The sequence below is a fragment of the Polypterus senegalus genome, chromosome 6 (assembly GCF_016835505.1).
Source record: "Polypterus senegalus isolate Bchr_013 chromosome 6, ASM1683550v1, whole genome shotgun sequence".
Lineage (NCBI taxonomy): Eukaryota > Metazoa > Chordata > Cladistia > Polypteriformes > Polypteridae > Polypterus > Polypterus senegalus.
The window spans coordinates 1,694,814-1,717,552 of record NC_053159.1 but is presented as its reverse complement, the minus strand read 5'-3'; the positions used below and the strand labels follow the sequence as shown (position 1 = coordinate 1,717,552).

The window sequence follows — 22,739 nt, the reverse complement described above, 5'->3', positions numbered from 1 at the left end:
TCCTTCCATCCATTATCCAACCCACTATATCCTAATTACAGGGTCACGGGGGTCTGCTGGAGCCAAACCCAGCCAACACAGGGCGCAAGGCAGGAAACAAACCCCGGGCAGGGCGCCAGCACACACACACACACACGCACGCATACGCACACACTAGGGACAATTTAGAATCGGCAATACACCTAACCTGCATGTCTTTGGACTGTGGGAGGAAACCGGAGTACCCGGAGGAAACCCAGCAGACACGGGGAGAACATCCAAACTCCACGCAGGGAGGACCCGGGAAGCGAACCCACAGGTCTCCTAACTGCGAGGCAGCAGCGCTACCCACTGCGCCACCGGACATACAATACAATACAGTACAATTTGTTTTTGTAGAGCCAAAAATCACAAGAAGTGCCGCAATGGGCTTTAACAGGCCCTGTCGTTTGACAACCCCCAGCCTTGACTCTCTAAGAAGACAAGAAAAAACTCCCAATAACAAAAATGGAAGAAACCTTGGGAAAGGCAATTCAAAGAGAGACCCTTTTCCAGGTGGGTTGGGCATGCAGTGGGTGTCAAAAAAAGGGGGTAAATACAACACAATACACATAACACAAGTAATCCTCTATACAATACAATAGTAATATTACAATTCAACAGACGATATCACATAATAGGATTTGGATTCGTTCAGAGTCCTGGAGACCTCGGCCACCAAGCTGCTTCCCCACTATTGACCATTCCACAGCTGAAACAGCGCTGGGCCAGCCAATCCGATGAAAGGACCCCTCTACCCAACAATTCCTGCGATCCTCCATCAGAGATGACATTACCTTAGGCAGGCAAACAACTTGGCAGTAGGGCCAAGTGGCACATGTGAGTACCGAGAAGAGAAACAGAATAGGTGAGGGTTAGTAACAAATTAGATCATAAATCTTATTACTTCTGTTTTAGTGCTAATGACCAACAACAGAGATGCAGCCTGAACTGTTAATCGGCAGCTCTAGTCAGGATAAGGTAAACTGAAGTAGTGAGTCTTCACCCGGGATTTGAAAGTTGAGACCAAAGGGGCATCTCTTATAGTAGCAGGCAATGCGGACACTACGTACAAGACATGAGGACACTAAGGAAAAAAGAGCAACCCTTCAAGCAAACAGAAACTGCGAGGTGGCGTGGCGGAAGTGTTGGAAATGCAATAAAGATGGTAAGTAGGGTAGATGCACAGATGAAAGTTGCCTAAGGGTAAACATTTGTACGTATTTGTTAAAAAGTATTTCTATATATTGCTAAGGTTAAAAACAGTACAAGTGGAATAGGATTCTGCCTGTAAATCTTGACAATATTTGGAGCAACAAAAAATGTCCAGCCGTGTTGGGCCTGTAGCTCTGTACTTTTCAAAACAGCTTTATCTTATAATATTCTTATCTCAGAATACAAGTAGTTCAAAATAAAAAGAGACATCTGTAGGGCCTTGTCACATTTACAGGTTTGGAATTGTGAATTTGTTGTAAATAAGAGAGAAGCAAACACATCAGAGTTTTGGGTTCCCGGGGGGAAACACTGTTTAATAGCGGAAAGCAACAGTGAAAAAATGTGCACAAGATAAGCACAATATTGTGTGTCGCAAGAGAGCTGCTTCTGAGTGGAAGGTGGTCTGTCAAATGATGGCATACTTCTCATTGTTGTTGTTTTTTGATTCTATCAGACCAGAGGGGACAGAGTTAGTGGCCACCCAGGAGTGATGACATCGGGGATAGTTTGATCTTCCATACTAGGGTGGAAAAAATGGATTGCGTTAGTAACTGTCTCTGTTTTCTCATCCTTCTCGTCCTTGTGGTGCAGCGACTCCCTCAAAGCATTTGTTTTTTTTTTTTTTAATTTCTTTCATATTACATGTGATGATACATTTGACTCAAAAAATGCTCAGGTTTGTTTGGGCATTGGGATCAGTGTGTGATGCCTTTGTTCTTCAAATTATTTTTAGTTGGTATTTAATCAAAGCTTAGTCATTTTCACATACTTTCTTTTTTTTCTGATCCTAAAGAAAAAGCATATTTTGTACTAAAAGTGCATCAACAGTTGAATATCCCCACTCCTAGGCGTACTGCTGAATGTCTCACTTTACTGGCAGATTGTTCAAAGACGAGTGCTAGCAGATTGCTCGAGGCGCTTCTCTTGTTCCCCTTCTCTGTGGGTAAGCTGTCACTCTGTTGTGAAATTCATCCTCCTTGTGAAACTAACTGCAGCAGTGTCTTTCATTTGTTAGGCAAGCCGCCAGTGAAAGTGTGCAGGCACAGAAAAAGAACTTACTTTATTCGGAAAGATTCAATTTGTGACTCACAGTCTCAGGAGAAACGAGGAACATTGTGAGCTGTGCTGGGCTACACAACACAACCCGCTTCTAAGAGTTTTATTCTTACCAAGTCTCTCTCTCTATGTGCATTATAAAGATAAAATGTATGTATGTATGTGTATATATATATTTAATTTAATTGTTGTGGTAATGTACAGAACCAAAATGAGAAAAAAGTTGTGCATATATATATGTATGTGTGTGTGTATATATATATATATATATATATATATATATATATATATAAAAAAAGTAACAAAGTTAATATACAGAGCCTACCTAGTAATATCGTTAAAGTCGTGTGTGCGTTTTTCATTGTTATATAAAAAATGAATTCACAGATCGCAGTCAGTCAGTGTTAAGAAATACGTTTAAAAATGCTCAAAGTAATCCAAAGTAAAATAAAAAAAAAACTCATTAATTCCATAACTGACACAAATAAGTTAATTTCACAAAAATGGCTTTACTACGGCACATTATGACGTCTGTTGCGTCCACTTCTGTGAAGTCCCAGATGTTCCACTAATTCCAGTCCACCTCAATGAAGGAATGAGCAGAAAGAACCTGAAAGAAAAGAACTCTGGGATCAAAACTTTGAAAGAAATGGATTTGAGAAAACCATCAGAAGACCATTTCAGTGTCCTTGAATGCCTCTTGGTGGTGCTGTGAGACCTGCTAATGCACCAGTAAGTGGCTCCCTGACACAGCCATGAGTGAGAGAAGTCACTCGGGTAGGTCACCTTGAGGACTTCCTCTACATGAAGAGCTTTGAAGAGGTCTGTAGCTATGAAGGAGGATGCTGGCATTTTTCAACAGATGGAGTTTGAATTAGGGTGAAGGTCCAGAATGGAAGCCCCTTCTGAAGATTCCTCCTAGGAATTCTTCTGAGACGTTTAGTGCACACGAGTTGTGATGAGGTCAAAGTGCAGCACTGTGGTTTCTGTGCAAAGGGCTGTGTGGAGTGTCAGTCCTGTTGACGCCAGCAGCACATCTTCACTAGTACGTATATTTGGATTCTTATTTGTGTTTGCGTGTGTAGCTACAAGCAGGCATAACTAGCAATAACTAGAATGGGAAATCAAATACAACCTGCTGAAAAGATAATATGGGGCAGAAATTGTGTTCCGTATGTCTGTTATTCAATTTTTCAGTACAGGTGGCCTCCTTTGGGTATGAGGTGGGTGTGAGGGAAGCTGGTGAGCGCCCTCTACTGTTCTCATCAGATATGAGTGAATTGAAACAAATACCAGAATGAGTGAAACCTGAGACATCGCTTCACGCTGTCACCTGCTGCTTCAAAGCAAAGTGGCTGTGGTGTTGTTGGTTTTCTGACCCAGTATCTGGATTCCTTATGTGAGTTTGCCGCAGTGTTCTTTTTTTCTTGTGTTTTCGTTTCATTGCTGACGGCTCTCTTCGTGTTTCTGGAGACTTTCTGATTTTTCTTCCATTGTCAAATGGACTCCTCAGGCTGAATTCCAATGTGATGTTTAACCTTCTCCTCACCTCATGCACTTGACGGAGTATTTTTAGGGTGGTTTGCTTGCTTCTTTGCAAAGCAAACCACTTTTGAATCCGGATGTCATTGGCCTGAAGCCTCCCTTGTGTGCCTTTTTTATGCACACCTATTTCAAAGTAAGGTCATCCTGCTCACCCGTCATGGCACCATAGAGCGGCAACACTACATGAAAAAGTCTCTTATAATTTTGACAGGACTGGACGGTGGAAACATGAATTCAAAACCTTTTTAACAGGCAGAAGCTCCAAATGTTAACCGAAGTGAAAATATGAGGATTAGTCAATCATTATCCACACTTTTGAGATCATTTGTGTGGCTGGACAGCTGGAAACATGGAGTGTTTGCGATCACAGTGGTAAGGATTTGATCTTGACTGTTTTCATGGCTGCACTGATCCGTATTAATAGGCAGAGCGGAGTGAGCAGTGATCCACATATCAGTAAGTAATAATATGTCGCAACCTGCTATTGTCTTGCGGTAGCAATGAGCATAGCAACCACAAAACAATTCAAAAAGATGGCAGGACAAAAGGAAAACAAAATGGCAGCACAACAAGACTTAAAATATTTTAATGAACATTTTAAAACCGATTTCAGATTCCACTTGGAAACTACTAAAAAGAAAAAAACTGCAGAAAAATAGCGTGGAGTAATTTCAGAGAACATTTTTAAAACATTCCTATTCATGACAAGGGGTCAAGATTTAAATTTATTAGCTTAGTAGACACTTTTATCCAAAGCGACTTGCAAAATAATAGAGTAGACATCTGTCTGGGGGACTGTTTAGGAACAGAAACACAAATGACAAGCACAAGTGAGGAGCTCAAAACAAAATACAAGCAAGTTACAGAAAGTTAGACAGAAATTCACCAAACCAGAGACCGATTGAGGTGGCTTCTCTGTGGGTAAGCACATGCCATTCCAGGAAGCCAGTGGGGTGATCTGCATTGAGGAGTGACGTGTGCCCACCTTGGCTGGTTGAACACCAGACGTGGCACTGCATTTTGAGTCTTCAGTCCAAATCTTAATCTTAAGCAGTCCAGATCTTCACTTAAAGCTTCTTGAAATAGGAGGCATGTGTTAACATGAAACAATGACAAGTTATTTTCTTGTGAAACTGTTTTCATTTTTTTTGTCTTAGTAATAAGCTTGTCATCCATTTCACATATGCGTCATTTACTATAGTGCGCCATGGATGGGTGACTGCCTTTCAGCACTGGCATTCCATATAATGCTGGCTGGCTGGCTGGCCCTTCAGCTTAACTGACAGCTCTAAATAAGCCTGGTCGAAATGCTCCCGCTTCCACTTTGGAGCCAATTGCTGTTGGGAGAGGCTTCAGTTCCCTGTGACCCTGATCAGGAGTAAACTGAAGAAAGTACAGGGTGGCAGAAGAGTTGATAATTTGAGATTTTAGTTATGAGTTGCAAATGCTTTCTCACTGTGACACATCAAAAAGTGTGTAATTACACCAAAATAAGTCCTGACGCTTCTGATGCTGACCATCACACATTGTCCAGTCTTTGGCAAAATTCTGGCGTACTTGGTGGAAGGGCCACCTGTACTTGTGAAACAGTGTCAGAGTTTTCAGAGAAGACAAAGCTGTAATAAAGCTGTGAGCATTGTTAGCTGACAGCGGCTTCATTCGGGTCTCTGAAATCCTAAATCCTGCTGAAACTTTCAACAGAAACCCAAAGTGTTTCCTAATGATGGAATTTTGATACAATGTGCACAGGGTTATGTGACTTAAAGAAAGAGCGCACCTGAAAAATCAAGATTTTATTACCATTTTTCTTACTGTCATAAAAATGTCTTTGGATGAGACGATTCTGTGCTTTTCAGTCAGGCGTTTCATTTTTAGCATTTTGCACATTAGGACCAAAGCCTCTATAATGAAAGTCAATGATCCGAAGATGAATGCTGAATAAAATGACAAAATGTGCGTGCAGCGCCTTCAAAGATAAGTCGTAAACCCTCATGAAGTTCTGCATGCCCATAACGACAAAGCAGAGGATATGTTATGTTTGCTAATTTTCTACGTCTTTTTGAAGTTTGCAGCTGATGCTGTTTTGATGTTCCTTCTCCAAATGGGAAGACCAAACTGCAGGAACACAACCCAAAACAACAAAAAAAAAGTAACTAACAGTAATTTTTAATGAAACTAATTTATTAGTTGCACAATTAGCCAGAATAAGGGATAGTCAACCTAATATTTAAAGGACACCACAGAAAGACCCTTTGTAAAAAGATGAAGAAACTGCTAAAAGCAGCAGTTACAGAAAGACCAAAACAATTCCTAAACCAAAAACTACTATTGATATTTAATGAAATCAGTTTATAATTGTGAGTGATGAATTAAGGAACAAGGAATAATATAAAAAATATAAAAACAGTAGGGACACTGCAGAAAGAACCTTTACAAACAAACAAAAGACCACTGCTAATAATATTTAAAGAAAGACAAATAAAAACGAACCAATCTTGACAAAATCAAAGCTAAATCTTTTCTTGGCAATGTTCTTATTTGACTAAATTTACCACTGTTATGAAAATCAAGATATTGAAGGTTATTGTAGTCAAAAAATGAAATCAAGAGTCAAACATACCATGAAAAAAAAAAAAAATGAAACAGAGCAACCAAAACCATTAGGCAAGACAAAGATTGAGAGTCAAAGAGCAAAGCGTTCGTAACCTGACACTGGGGCCTACTTCTTTAGAAGCTCACTACCAGTAGTGATGAGCGTTTTTGTATTTTCCGAGGAATAACCTGAATGTGTAGTCTCTGCCATATTTATAGATAGTGCTGCATGATGTCATGAGTATGATATTGCATAAATAACTAAATTCAAGGCGGTAATAAATACGACTTTATATTTCAATTCAAAACATAAAACAAACATAGGAATTCAAGTCTGTATGTTTAAAAACTGCGTATATGTTACACATCCAAAATACAAAACTAAAGATAAGTATTCTGCCTGTGGAGGAATAAATGGCAGACAAGAGCAGATGGAGCCAGGAGATTCAGTGTGGTCAAGAAGCCAAGAGACCAGTTCCAGAACTGACATCATCTGGAAACGCTAAGGACGAGCACAGTAAAGGACTGAGAACACTAGAAAGCTTTGTTACATTGTAGCCATAATAGGACAACCCACAAGTGCACCTTTATAATTTTGGGACTGTGACATCATGTGTCACCCTCTTCCAGTCCCCTCTGCCTGGGATAGCCGTAAACAGTTAAACCGCAAAATGGCAACACCAACAGAAAACAAAATGTCACCACGGACAGACATAAATACAAATAAAGTGACAAAAACTGATTGTTACAATTTAAAAAATCCCTGTTCTGTCTGCGCACAGACTGAGCTTAAAGAGCAGACCAGGAGGAGACAAAGGGTCAAAACACAAGTAGTAAAGTAAAATGAGAGAGAAAATTCATGGTCACAAAATTCAGAGCAGAAGCAGGAAACTTGGGACTGGGAATCTTTGAGAGAGCAATTTGACAAAGGATTTGGAATCTGCAGCTCCATTAAGGATGACCTTTTATCTCATTGATTCGTTATCTGAAGGTCCCGATCTCCGAGGACCCGACCCTAGCAGCGCTGTGTTAAGAGAAGTGAGTTAATGAGGCCCAGCATTGATTGGTATGGCTGGTTAGTGCTCTCATTCTGCCACACCAGACTTGGCCAAAACTGTTGAGGTTCTGTTTTCTGTGTACCATCAACTCTTTTATGGCCCAGAATAGATCAATATTCATCAGACCTTCGCTTGTTTCTTTTGTAATATTTTTTTTTGAAAAGAAGTCTCTCCCATTTGCAACAGTAATCGGTTACAAGTTCAGAAAATTCACAGATCCTGTAGCCATCCAGGATTTCAGTTTGACACCCCAGTCTAACTAGAAGTCAAGCCTTTCAATCGATATGTTTGTTGTCTTCGCATGTGGGACAACCTGCTCAAGAGAAGGGGGGCTATGCAGAAAATGGCAGTGAGGAACTGCGGCCCAGGCCAGCTCTTCAGCTTCCCTCAATGTACAAGACAGTGAAGTTTTTAATGAAAAGGACAAGAAGACGACCTGGAGAAGAGAGTTTAGCCAAGGTCATTACAAAAAATGAAACCGATCTGTTGACACAAATCGAAGGTCGTAGCATCACCACCACTCCCAACACTGGTTTTATTTTAATCTCAGATACTTAAGGGATGTGTGCACTGACCCTTAAATGGTGCTCTGGTGACATCACATGCACCGCTTTCTGGGGACAGTCATCATGGAACCACTGTGATAGATTTATAGGGCCTCTACTGTCACATGTACAGAGTCCAATGGAGGTGCTAATCCACGTGTAGCATGTCGTACCTTATCTCGAAGCTTCTTTCATGGTGAAACTAAACTACCAACCTCAAAACTTCTGCCTTCCTTATGAATGAGTTAAAATGAAAGGAAAAAAGGACACAGAGGCACAACTAACGATAAATGGGAAAGAACAAAAATGGGAGCAAAAGGTGGAGTCAAAAGTTGACACCCGAGTGCAAAAATGACTGACTTCCTACCTTCTTTCTTCGCTTATTTCCCTCAATTTTGGTTTAATGTCTTTGGCTTGTTTAAAAGATTAATTTGATTTGCTATTTTCCCAATGGCATATTTCTCCCAATTTGAATATTACATTTACTGCTGCCACTTAGTGTAGTTGAGTACTAGAGGCACATCCAGTTTTAATCACATTAATCATTACATTAATCAGTGATACATTTGTTATTTGTTAAAAATAAGTTTCAGTTTGAAGGTGTATCAAATGCATTATACTGGTATCCACTAAGACTGTCAGAAATATTTAGTTATAGTCCACTCCAGAACTGTTGCCTCCCCTCCTGAGAAGGAGTTCAACTTTCATGTGCAGTATGTGATGCTCTGGCATGACAAAATGCTAACAAATGTTTTAAGCTTTAGGCGTTTTTATTATTTTTTCTTTGAATGCCGAAAAGAACAAAACAGGATTTGCCTTTAAAAGTTAACCACGTCCAATCCACGATCCAAAAGTGGTAATCCAAGAAATACCCAAAGAGAATTACACTTTATGTATTGAACTGCTCACAACGCTCAGCGTATCAGTATTATTGTGTGATGACAGGTGCCCACCAGGCTCCAAGTCCCACTCTAAACTTGGCACAAACACTCCACATAGGACCTCATTAGCTTCAGTGTGTGTCCCCAGATTTAATCCACAGCTAAAGGCTGGCACTCCTAGAGCCTTAAGGATAACCTGGACACATGGAAGCTAAATGCACTTTCCAGTCAACGATACTTCACTCTCCCCATGATGTCCAGCCTGCCAACCCAGTAGGAAAAGAAAGTGGCAATCTCCCAACATCAGATGCCCTGTATTTCCTTGGATATCCATCACACTATATACACTGCAAAGACAAAGTATAGAAATAGGCAGAGTGGTATTCATTGAAATGTCAAAAGATACCAGTCTTAGAAAGCTTACTGAAAATTAGCCGCAGTGTCCAAAGAGGATGTTGTCCTGGCAAGCTCTGTTATCTACGACGTGTCTCTGGATGATGATGGAGAGATAGGGGGGACAGAGAGTCCAAACTTATGCCAGTCCTTTTGGTTTCCTGTCACCCCTCATGGACCAATGGGATTGTCCCGATTCGATTACCAATCCTGTTTAGCCATAACTCGGTCCTCCATATCTTGCCTTCTTTTGTTCCTGTCACCATTTTATCCAACATCTAAAGGATGTACTAAGTCATACAAGCGATGGTAAGGAGAAGATCCGCATATGTGAATCCGCCACAGATCGCTGTCACTTGTCCTAAAGCAGAACTTGTGACAGAGTGGAGACTTGCTGTAGTTCTGAAATTCTGCTTTTATCGACAGCACCACAACTGGCTTCTCTTTTGACTGACTTAGAAAGCCAGAAGGAGCCAGCAGCAGTATGTCATTAATAAAATATAAATAAATCTTAACAATAAATGTGAAAAATAATCATTGAGGTTAACAAAATCAACCACAGGACAGAAAATGCACACAAACCAAAGTAAACTCCCAGGTCGGTGCATCCATGAGGGAGCAGTCCAGACCAGTCACCATGCCTCCTCTTATGTGAATAATTATGTTGTAATATTCTTCTTTGTACTCTTAAATATTCCACACACAAAGCTGCTATCCTTAGACCTGTGGTAAAAGTCAAAGATGCTGAAATCATTTCCTTGAAACTGAATGAAATGGCTGGGTGTCGCTCATGACATGTAGCAGTTTATGAAACAGAAAGCAGTATTGGATTTTTAAGGCTGGTTTTCTGTGCCAAACAAGCCCAGGGCTGCAACATCAATTCCATGGCTTTTACTGCGCCAACCCCAGGCTCTTTGATTTTATTCATCTCCAAGCCCAACGTGGAGGTCATTGCAGTCAGCGCCCTGTGGTCATGAGCGACTCTGTTGTGAAAGGTGTGCTTTGTGGAACTGCAATGGCAAACCCTGAACTGTTAATCTGTTAGGCACCAGGGAAGGGGTGTCTGATTGTAAGAATGAGATCTTTGCTTTCCAGCGCATGCTTTTTCTATTTGATGAGCGTGTTTTCTTTCCTGCCTTCTGCTTTAGACTTTCTAGGCACGTAGGGATCTGTGGAGCTGTGTTAGGGCCAGTGATCTGCTGCCATTGCTGATTTGTTACTGCTGTACAGCCTGGCAGTTTATTTACATGTTTCAAATCCAAAACTGAAAAAGGTGAAAAGGCACAAACCATCTTAATGCAAACTCTTTTATGTTCTCCATGTAAAGTAATATCAGACTTTGAGTTGCCTTTTACATTGGCTTGAATTGCACTAATTTAGCTTGAAAGCAAAACAGGTTTTTGTTCTTTTTCCTGTTGTTGCCCCCCTAGATCTGAGCCTCCAGGGGGATGCTGTTTACTCACATGAGGTGGGGGGCACATCCCAATTCCCAGATGTTGCTTGCCTGAATTGCTCCTCTGTTTCCGGTTGTGTTATTACAGTTCTAGACGTCAAAAGCCTGACTGCACTGAGGGGGGACTTGATTTGGTGGCCTCACCTGAGCTTTATTAGACGAGAGCTCAAGGTGGCGTATTTGAGACTTGGCACATGTATACAAAGTTAATCCTCCATGGGGGGTTTAGTTTGTGACGTTTTGGTTTGGGGCCAAACCTGTGGACGATTATTTGTGCCAAAATGAAATGCAATCCAAAGATGCTCTATGTAAGAAAGGTCAGAGCAGACTATACTTTCTGAGAAGGTTGGCATCCTTCAACATCCGCAGTAAGATGCTGCAGATGTTCTACCAGACGGTTGTGGCGAGTGCCCTCTTCTACGCGGTGGTGTGCTGGGGTGGCAGCATAAAGATGAAAGACGCCTCACGCCTGGACAAACTTGTTAAGAAGGCAGGCTCTATTGTAGGAGTAAAGTTGGACAGTTTAACATTTGTGGCAGAGCGACGGGCATTAAGCAAACTCCTGTCAATCATGAAGAATCCACTGCATCCACTTAACAGGATCATCTCCAGGCAGAGGAGTAGCTTCAGTGACAGACTTTTGTCACCATCCTGCTCCGCTGACAGACTGAGGAGACCCCACACTATGCGACTCTTCAGTTCCACCCGGGGGAGTAAATGCGAACATTACTCAAAGTTATTGTCTGCTTTTTTTTTTTTTTTTTTTTTCGTTTTTTCATTTTTATTACTATTTAATTTAATATTGTTTCTTTGTATCAGTATACTGCTGCTGGATTATGTGAATTTCCCCTTGGGATTAATAAAGTATCTATCTATCTTTATCTATCTATCTATCTGTCTATCTGTCTGTCTATCTATCTATCTATCTATCTGCATTGAAGTGGATTACATATGCAAGTCAGTGGCATGGTTTGAACATGTTATAATTAACAGCATATCAACCAAATGATTGATTTTTTTTTCCCCACGGTACACGACTTTGTGTTAGTTTAAAATGTAATACAGTTGTGCATTTTATTTTACTTCATGTTCAAAAGTCGCATGTCATAAATAACAGAAAAACAGAGACTGCATTTCGCTTAGTGTTGGCGCTGCATGTATTGCATTCTGATTTGAGACCAGCCTTTAATCAGGCCAAAACTAAAAGTAATCAAATGACCAATTGGTGTCTTAAGGTGGCATAATGGGCATCAACAGTCAGGGAAAGAGGCGGTCCTCTTCTAAATGTTTCTGTATACTGGCACCAAGCAAAAGCTGAGTCAGTATGGACTGTAGATTGGTTAACTGAAAAGGCGTAAAGTCTGCTTTTGGTGGGGCTGAAAAAGTTTACTCTTGCGTTGTCTAAAGTTATTTTCTTTTTGCGTAAGTTAAAGTAAGTAGTGCAGTTAAATTTTCAAAGTGTGGGTTGTTAGCGAGTTTAACTAAATACTGAATATACTGCAAACATTTGTTAGCATCACCAAGCTTGGTTTCTTCGTAGTTTTTGGTTCATACCCTCTGTGATATTTTATCATTTTTTCCTTCTTTCGACACGTAAGAAAATGAAATTATCATTTAGATCGCCAGCTTCCACCTGTTCAATGAGACGGCGGATTCCCTGCCTTATCAACTCCCTGCTCACCTTCCTTACACGTACACACCTCCAACCCCAACTGTTGTCACCCGTTGCCCCACCTCTTGACGCTGATTGGTCATTTGATTGCTTTTAGCTTTGGCACGTTTAAAGTGTGCTCTCAAGTTGAAATTCAATTCACATAAAGCTGCCGCTAAGTGAAATGTGATACATCTGCTTTTCTTTTAGTTATTCAATCCTACCTATGAACATGAATTACAGTGCAGTGTGTATTTTCTGTTACATTTGAAGCTGATGTGAAAACTGCGTGCCGTAGTGAAAAACAGTTATCATTTGGTTGATATGTTTTCAATTATGACGCAATAAAACTGTGCCAAAATGACACAGCCCAGTTGCATATGCATTGTATTTCAACATAATTAATATGTTGGATTGCATTTAACCTGAGATGAAGACTGGACTCCTTCATGTGTGTCTCTCCAGAAAATCCTTGGGTACCTTTGGTTTGACTTTGTGTTGCTCATGGAGTCCCGAATGAGGCACATGACCTGCATTGTGAGCAAGTGTCAGTTACGGCACTACGGCCATGTGGCACAATTCCATGTGGGTGATCTGGCTTGCAGGACCCTCATTACTGAGCACCCAAGTGGCTGGACCAGCCCAAGGGGACACCCATGTAACACCTGGCTGCGGCGGATGGTGGGACTGGACCGTGTGTCTGCCCGAGGATTGCAAACTGGGATCCCGAATTGTTTTGACGCATAGTGGGTGCGACAACGCACTGTACCAGTGCATGCTCCCCAACGTGACTTGACTTGATTGCATTTAACCTTGGCACAAGTAACCTTCATACAAACCTTAACCCCCGGCCCACGCTGTTTGATTCATAGAGGAGAGGAGGCTGTAAGTTGTCAGTATGATATTTGTAAGGTAATTTGGAGAAAAGACCTTGTTAGCCCCAGAAATGGGGTCAAAACGGAGAGATCCAAAAACAAAAATATCACACCTCAGAATGAAACGAGAGACGAAAGTCGTGGTCAAAAAAATAACAAGGCAAAGGTGTGAGCACCAAGAAGACTGCCAAGAGGTTCATTTGGAGCAATATAACTGGTTCAACAGCAAGAGTTTTGTTTCTGCAAACTCAGTTGAGGAAGTGCTGTAACAGACGACCTTTTAACGTGTTGCATCTCCTCTGACAACGATGGCTGCTGTCTTAATGATGGGAGACACCAAATAGCAGTGAAAATGGCACAAAATAATTCACCAAACGAGAATCTATACTAATAAAGGCAAAGCCCTCACTGACTGACTCACTGACTCGTCACTAATTCTCCAACTTCCCGTGTAGGTAGAAGGCTGACATTTGGCAGCTCATTCCTTACAGTTTACTTACAAAAGTTGGGTAGGTTTCATTTCGAAATTTTACGCGTAACGGTCATAACGGTCGACAACATCCACCATGTTGAACTTTCTTATTTATGGCCCCATCTTCACAGAATTTGGTAGGCGGCTTCCCTGTGCTAACCGAAACCGATGTACGTACTTATTTCAGTGGTATGACGTCACTGCCGGCCGCCATATTGAATTTTAAGTAACTTTGTTACTTACGGGCCCATCGTCAAGAAATTTGGTACACGGGTTCCCAACGCTAACTGAATCCTACTTACGTACATATATACGTCCATAGCCTGCAGCTCGGTCACCGTGTGAGGCGCCGTTGGGTCCCCCATCCCAACTCCTCCCACGTTGTTGGCTGCCTGCCTATATAAGGCCTTCCGTCGCTCCGGTCTCTACATTCTCTTCTTTGCTTCGCCACGGGATTCACGTCTCCCTGCTGATAACTACAGCCTTTTTATTTAATCCACGGCTTCTCCGCTGTTTTATTGTTCATTTATTACTATTATAGTTATTGTGTATTTATTTTACACTTACTTTACATTGTTCAGGTCCCCATTTCCTTTATCATTCCCACCGTACCCCCATTAACATGTCTATCGAGGTGATCACCATCGATCAAAGAACTGTCACTTACCGAGTGGTTTCCATGCCCGGAGATGGCACCTGCCTTTTCCATTCTCTTTGTTACGTATTGCACGGCCATATCAGGCTCACTCTTGATATCCATTGTGTCGTATGTATTGAATGACTGGACAGGTTCAAGGTGTGGACTGATGACGTACAGGAGATAATTAGACTACACAGGAGCACTAGAAGAGTGAAATGCTTAAGCCCTTCACCTATGGATCTGCATGTGAGTTGATGGCTGCCGCTGAATTGTTCGGTTGTCACTTTCAAGTGTACCGAAATGGCCAAATATTTTACACCTTTTGACAACCGCCAATGCCTCTTAAACATCTTAGACACACAGGTGACGATTTGAGTAGTGGACACTTTGATGTTTATGAATGTTTAAACTCTCAAAAGCTGGATGTGATTTTATCAATGAAACTGGTTGTGTGCTTACAACGCTTGACAGATGGCGAATGTCACTTCAACACAACAAGTCCTACAAATACTGTCGTCATTGAAACAAACCATGAAACTCAAACCGATTACGACAGCAGCAATCCAAGCTGTGAGATTTGAGACAAGGTTACTGTTCACATGGCCGACTGTACGTTACATGCTCAAGAGTAAGCTCAGCGCACAGCTTGGTCAGATTACAACCGGAGGGCCAAACTCAGAATGTGGTATACAAAGAGATCCTTCACAGATAGTTATTGGGATATTTTCCCTCAGTTTAAAAAGGTTTCATTTTCTTCTTAATAAAACTTTTAAGGCAGTACTTCGCCGCTGTGAAGCGCGGGTATATTGCTAGTGATTCAATAAACTGACATCCAAACGAGTTGTATGTCAAGGACGTTTGTAAAGGAAAAATTAGTTAAAAACCTAACAGCAGGGAGGACAAAAGTGACGATTTTCTTGGTCTGGCTGCTGCTGTCTTCGTTTCTTCAGAAGTTCCCTGATGGCCGTCTTCTAAATTATTTTTGGGCGTACCCCCTATTTTTTCACCCTTTCTTGGTATCTCACACTAAGACAGGTGGATAAAGGTTTATGTTAGCTTTTTGGTAACGTTGTTTTTACTTTTTAGCCTGTGTCTATAGATTTTCCAGAAGCTTCTAACATGTTTTAGCCTGTTAGGATTCTATACATTTTTTCCAACAAAGTAATGGATCACACTGCCACCTGCCACCACATATAAAGAGTTGTATGCACCACCTGCCACAAAAGGCGACAGCAGCGCACTAAACATTCATTGTAGCCGCCTTTAGCTTATTAAGCCGCCCTGAATTGGCCTGGTATGGGCCAACCGCTGAGTGTATGAGTGTGAGAGAGAGAGAGAGAGAGAAAGATGTGCTGGCGCCCCCTTCAGGGTGCATCTACATGTCTGCTTCTCTGCAAATGGATACGCGGTTGGCTCACAGTATTTTTCAGGCTATCATTACTAGTGAGATTCATCCTGAGACATTTTCATGTTTGTGTTGTTCCTCTTAGTTAAAGGAACTGCTTGACCGCTTGACACTGCTAAATTACACCGAAACGGCGAAAGTGCGGCAGATGAGAACACGGCCTGAGCTCAAATGCAACTCGCGTTCTTATCAGACCCGCAGGCACAATCAATTACTTTGACTGATTGCTGTGGGCTTAGAGTTCAGGTTCGTTCTTTCTTTTAATCTTTTACTTCAGTTTTTGCTGTTTATAATTATTAAGGGTTTAATGTAAAAGTGAAAAGGCTTCAGAAATCTGAATATTCTTTGACGTTTTGATTGTATGTTTAAGGTCCTGTCTGTTAAGTGTCTAAAATAAAGGACGAATATTTGTTGAACACGTGAATTTTTTTTTTATTATTATTTTGTAAGAACTTCGTATCCAAAGTGAGATATTTTTAAATTACATTGTAGCGGAGAGGATGCCCTTGCGGCTTCTCTTTGCATTCTGAATAACACCAAGGTGCCCAAAATGTGTGTCAGATGGTACAATTATTATAAAAATAACTCAGGGGAGTAAGAGATGGGAGGAATGCAAAGTGCAAAACTAACAAAGATGAAATGATATTCTCAGGGTCGTCTTACACAGGCACAGTGCTGTGAAAAAGTATGTGCCCCCTTCCAAATGTCTCTGTTTTTACAAATTCTACACAATAAATAGCCTCAGCCCTTTAGACAAAATGCAGTGTGAGAAAGGGACCCTGTGAGAAAATGCAGTACTGCTTTTAAATCGGGACTTTCTAAATTCAAGGACCTAAGCTATCTAATGCCCCTCCACCCTATCAGTCATGAGAAAAACAAATTGCCCCCATAGCTTCAACACTTGGTTGTGGCTAAAATCATCTTATAATAAGATGTCAGTCTTCCTCACATTGTTCCCTCTTCTTTATACATCCGCTTTACTTCAGACACACTGGTAGGTTTACAGACATACAATGCATCTCTTTTGGTTTCAAGTCAGGAGGTTGGCTAAGTCAGTACAAAACCTAAATTTTATTTCTCCAAAGCCATTCATTTGTCGATTTCCTTTTGCACTTTACCTCCTTGTCCTGCTGCGTAACCCAATGATCTTTCCTGGACAGATGATCAGACATTCTTATTAAGTATATTCTGGTCAAGTGTGGAATTCCTGGTTACTTCAGTAATGGCAAGTCTTCCAAACCATTCCTACACCATCACACCGGTACTGCCATTATATTTTGCCAGGTCTGATGTGTCATCTGCTTCCATAGCACATTATTCCAAAAAACGTAATGTACTTCTTGGTGTTTGTTTGCACTGATGTTCTTCTTGACTATCAGAGAGTTCCTTCTTGCTTTTCTCCTGTCAGTCCTATATTTCCTCCATCTCTCTCTTATTGTGAAGGCGTGAACAGATGTGGCTAGAGAGGTCTGCCGTTCTTTGGAAGTTTATCAGGGATCCTTTTTGACTTCTTCAATGAGTAATCACTGCACCCTTGAGGTTGTTTTGGCAGGCTAGCCTTTCCTAGGAATATTCACCACTATTCCAGATGTTCTGTACGAAAATTAGAGACATTCGAAAAATTGTGAGGAGAACAGGCCATTCGGTCTATCAAGCTCATGCATCCCTATCTACAGTACCTTCGATTGTCTAAAATAACATCAAGTCGAGATCTGAAATTCTCTAATGTTCTCTATAGTCCTACTGTCTACTGCAGTACTTGATCATTTGTTCCATGTGTCTATGGCTCCTTGTGTGAAGAAAAACACTCTTAACACGCTTCTGACGTAAATTAAAATAGTTTTTCCAAAGCAATGATAAAGGCTTTGAAACAGAATCTGCTCTTCAAAACCCTAAAATAACTCCACGTTTCAGTAACTGCCACACAAAGACTTCCAACCCCAGAGCCAAACTGACAGGTCAGGCCGCACAGGAGCTTACACAGCCAAGGATACTGCAGGGCCGATTGGTCCACCCCTCAGCTGGAGCACAAAGATCATCTTCACAGGTGACAAGAAGCCAAGTTTTAATAGATGAGTAAATACATTGAGCAGGTGATGGAAAACCGGGAAGAACTGCTTAAGAAGACAAAGCAGAGTGTTGTTCTAAACATTTTAATACGTTCACTTGCAGAGGGTGGCTTATGACTTATTTTGCACAACATCTGTGCCCCACTGGCCCTTAACTCATAAATGACACTGCATGACAGCAACGTGCCGGTATGGTTAGACCTGCTGAAGATTTTATTGTTGTTACTCGTGTTGTGATTGGCATTGCCGTGATACGATACATGTGACATGATCACATACTGTCTGTATAACATGGCCAGCTCTGGAGATAACGATTTCTTTTCAATTCCACTCCTAAACAGACTAAATAACAGGCTTGTCCTTATTTTTTTGGTGCTGCTTTCAGATATCCGGTTGGCTAATTGGCAGGAAACAAAGTACAGATAAGGGGAGAATGCTGCACGTAGAGTGAGGTCATCAATGGAGTCCCTCGGGCTCTGTCCTTGGACTGTTAACTTTTTCTGATTTACATTAATGAATTTGATTCCGGTATAACTGGTAAACTGCTGAAATTTACAAATGAAATGAAAATTTGATAAATGGTAGACATTGAGGAGGCAGCAAAAACGTTTCAGAAAGACTCGGGCAAGCTCCAGAACTGAGCGAATTCTTGGAAAATGGAGTTCAATGTAGAAAGGTAAAAAGGGGTTACAGATGGGCAACAGGAACATCACTAAAAAATACAAGATGGGAGACACTGAGCTACAGGAAGAGACCTCTGAAGAGGATTTAGGGGTTTATGTTGGCACAGCGCTTTCATCATCTAAGCAATGAGCAGAAGTGATTAAGAAGGCAAATAAAATGTTATGTTGTTAAAACTTAAATATAACACACTAGTAAGACCACCTCTGGAGCGTTTTGTGCAATTCTGGTCACTGCACTTTGAGAAAGACGTAGTAGCACTTGAAGCTGTGCAGGGGAGAGCAACGTGGTGCATCCCAGGACTTGGACATGTCCTACTGTGTTTCGTGTTGAGCACAGAAGACTGCATGGGAACTCATCCAGGCCTTCAAAATCCTCAAAGGCATTGATAAAGTAGATGCGGGTGAATGACACATTCAAGGCCAAGTGCATTTAAGACTGAAGCCAGGAAGCACTGCTTTACACAAAGATTAAGGACAAATTGCCGAAAACATGGTGTTAAAACAGAAACCTGGACAACCTTTTAGAAGAATCTGGAGGAGACATTGGGACAGCTTAACTATTAGCTAAACAATCAAGCCTGATGGACTGAATGGTCTTCTGTCGTTTGTCATATTTCTTATCTTTTTATGTTCTTTTGTTTTTGATTTGTCAAATAAACTTTTACAAGGCTCCTTATCCTTCCTAATGCTCATTTGGTCCTTATTTTTACCTCTCAGCCGCCACTCTTTTCAAAAGAAAAATAAGAACAGTTAACAGAGCATTGTCTTCTGTGCAGAAAAACAACACCACAGAAATAACATTTTAGTCATCCTTAAAGTAAAATGATGAACCGAATGGAGGGGCCATTGTCATGTGTTCAGGTAAAAGCAGCCTGTCACCTTCTAAACAAGTGGACACAAGCAGCATTTAAGGAGTGTAACTTAACCAAATTCCAGGATAATTGAAGTTCCACTAAATCTGTCTGCTGTTGAAGCACTCAAGCTGACAGCAGTAATGATGACATTAGTCACAGGCCTTATTATGTCTGACATCAGAGTTGGGGGTACTTGAAAAGCCCCCTTGGCCTGTGCTGTGGTTTGGCCTAAAGCCGATACTCCAAGGTGACTAGGAAGTAAGGAAGAAAGAGAAATGAATGGAGTTGTGCGTGCAGCGTGTGCTGCTCATGTCTGTTTACATGCAGTTGTCATGATAGACAAAGTAAAACGTAGTTACATTATACACACGCTTTGGAGACCCCATAAATGACATTCAAGATATTGTGTCTGCATTTGTGAATTTGGCATGTTAAAATATATGGCATTGTTGGAATATATGGGAAATGGGAAATACAGAGCAGTTTGTGTGTGGGGCTCCAATTACCAGCAGGCACTGCTGAGTGATATATGACTTTATTTTGAATCCTCAGTGCCTCGGCCATTGTGTAAAAGGTTGTTTGGTTTTCCCATTTGAAAAATAGAAATTTTTAATAACACAAAGCCTGCATTCTGTCGGTTTGCTCTTTTACGATAAAAAATTGCATTCTAAAACCATTTCAGGCATTCGGATCCTGGAAGAAGGACAAGTGAGTAATATTGAGACTTTTATTAATAAGGCCCATGAAAACGTCAGTCACAGCAATCCATCATTTTAGAAAAGCTGCCCTGTGCCTCATTTCAAGCAGAACCCCGTGAGGAGGAGGAGTGTTGCTACCTTGAGCAAAACGCCTCTTGTGTGCGCTTTGCTACAACTGCAGTTATTATTTCTGGTGGAAGAGATAAACAGTTTTCTAGTGCTGATGATATGTTTCTCCTCCAAATGGATGTCAACCTTAGAATTTAGTTCTAATTAATTCCTAAGCCTGCTTTGGAAGGTGAAGTAGAATGTGACTTTAGTCTAGAGTGTTCCAGTCCATAATAATAATGTTAACGAAAAAAAATCATTTATTATTGTGATCCTCTTAATCCTGGTGAGAGTCATGGCAGGATCCAACCCCGGACAAGACATCAATAAATTAAAGTAAAAAAGAGCTTATTTATCCCCTGCTGAAACAGAAAGGGGAAAAGTTAAAGATACAACTTTTCAGCCTAAAAAAAAAAGCAGGTCACATATCTAGGAGGGAACAAGAATGGGGCAGATGAAAGGAGAAAAGGTGGGAGTAGGTGAAAAAGTGCAGCCAATAGAGAAGATGAAGGTTGAGATTAAAAATTTAGAAGTATGTGAACCTAGGCTGAGAGGGAGGTTAGCGTCTTTCTTTGTGAAGTGTCTTTGAAGCCCTGTGAAAGGACACAAACAGAGAGATCAGTGTAGCTATTCTCAGTAAATTTATGTAAAATGTGTGAAATACAGATTTAAAGAAAACGCTAACATTTGCTTATTCTTTCTGTTATCTTCAGGTTGATTCATGCTGGACAGCTTCTGAATGGCTTGGCAGGACCAACAGTGATGAGTGCACCTCCATTGCTCTCTACGACTTGGTTTGCTCCAGATCAGCGGGCCACAGCTACTGCCGTGGCCTGTCTTCTCAATTACCTGGGATCGGCTTGCTCATTTCTTATTGGGCCCCTGATAGTGCCCGCTCCCAATGGCACCACGTTGCTTAATGGTTTTGTGGACAAACATGTTGACCATATAAGAGATCGCATCCAGATTGTTCTTTACGCAGGTACAGTTGATTTTAAGCAGTAATTTAATAAGCTATTAACTAGTTTTGAGTTTAGTCCTTTTTTCCATTTTTCATAAGGCTTCTTTTCTACATTTTACTTTATTACATATCTGAATTTTCCACATGTAGAAGGCATAATGAAAAACTGTTGAGCGTTAACAGGAATGGGACATTATGCAAAGGTCTTGCAAATGGCCAGCAATTTGCTCTGTGTGCTTGTACCGACTGCTATTGGCGACAGCAGAATTTAATTAAGAATGGAATCGGGAGGAATATCGGGATTTATTAACATACTGATTGTTAAATATGAATTAACACATAGTAGGCGATCCATTAATAGACTTCACCTTTGACTTATCTTGTTACCAGTCTTTGGGACTGAACCACCAAATCTGAGCATATTCATGTGAAACAGACGTAAATAGAGGATTGTGGGCATCCAGAATGAAAATGAAAAATCAGGTGGTGTTATAGAACTGAATATTTCACTTTCACTTTTGTCATATTAGCCATATTTTGTATAACCTTTATTTTTCACAAAAGTAACTTGCATATTTAGAACCACAATCATCACTCAATGATTGTCTCACCACAGTGTTTTACTGTGAGCTTTGCTCAATATCAAAGTGCATTTAATTTAGTATATTAAAATAACACCCTGATTTTATATTGGTTTCAGTAACAAATTTACCTTTTATCACCGCGGCAGTCAACATGTTAACAGGTGAAGGTCATACTCGATAAACAAGTCCAGGACGTGAAAGCAAAATCGTAAATCAAAAAATATATAACAGAGGAGTCAATAACCAAAATAATTCCACATAAGCAGAGTTATGTTAATTAATAAAAGAATTTGATGCAAGAAATCTGATAGAAACACTAAATGAGAAAGTTAGTCCTTTCTTTGTGGTGTCCTCAAATTTGGAGCCACTTTTGGTTGACCTTGCATGGCAATTGCTTGACAACTAAAACAGTATGCACAGAAAGGCGGCACTCATTTCACAAACAAAATGGCGCTGCCCCAAAATGTATTTACTTTTAAACATTATTATCAAAAAATAAATGAGCCCTTTGTGTTACTTGGCTTCCCAAACCCGCCAGAACGATGCTTTAGTTATTTTTAAAGGACATGGTAGCTGTTAGGATTGGGTTCCCATTTCTGAGTTCTTATATATTTTTCTGTATGGATTCTGGTAATCGGACATTCATTTTGGATTTTTTTGAGTCACTGAATTTGATTCTGACATCCAATTGTGGTGATGCTCCTTTATTTTGATGGCTAATCATTTGTTGTAACCATTTACGGTTCATGCTAGAAAACCCTCAAATAAAGCTGAATTACAACAATTCTGCAAAGATGAGTGGGCCAAAATTCCTCCAGAGTGCTGTAAAAGACTCATTGCAAGTTATCGCAAACGCTTGATTGCAGTTATTGCATCTAAGGGTGGCCCAACCAGTTATTAGGTTCAGGGGGCAATTACTTTTTCACACAGGGCCATGTAGATTTGGATTTTTTTTTCTCCCTAAATAATAAAAACCATCATTT

General features: G+C 40.7%; 1 protein-coding gene across 1 annotated transcript in view; it reads left to right on the top strand.

Annotated features, from left to right (window-relative positions):
- slc49a4 (solute carrier family 49 member 4) overlaps nucleotides 1-22,739 on the top strand; it is a 123,870-nt gene that overhangs the window by 30,273 nt on the left and 70,858 nt on the right. The window contains exon 3 of the mRNA XM_039755228.1: nucleotides 20,925-21,193. Coding sequence (XP_039611162.1) covers nucleotides 20,925-21,193 — 269 coding nt within the window. The remainder of the gene's footprint in view (nucleotides 1-20,924; nucleotides 21,194-22,739) is intronic.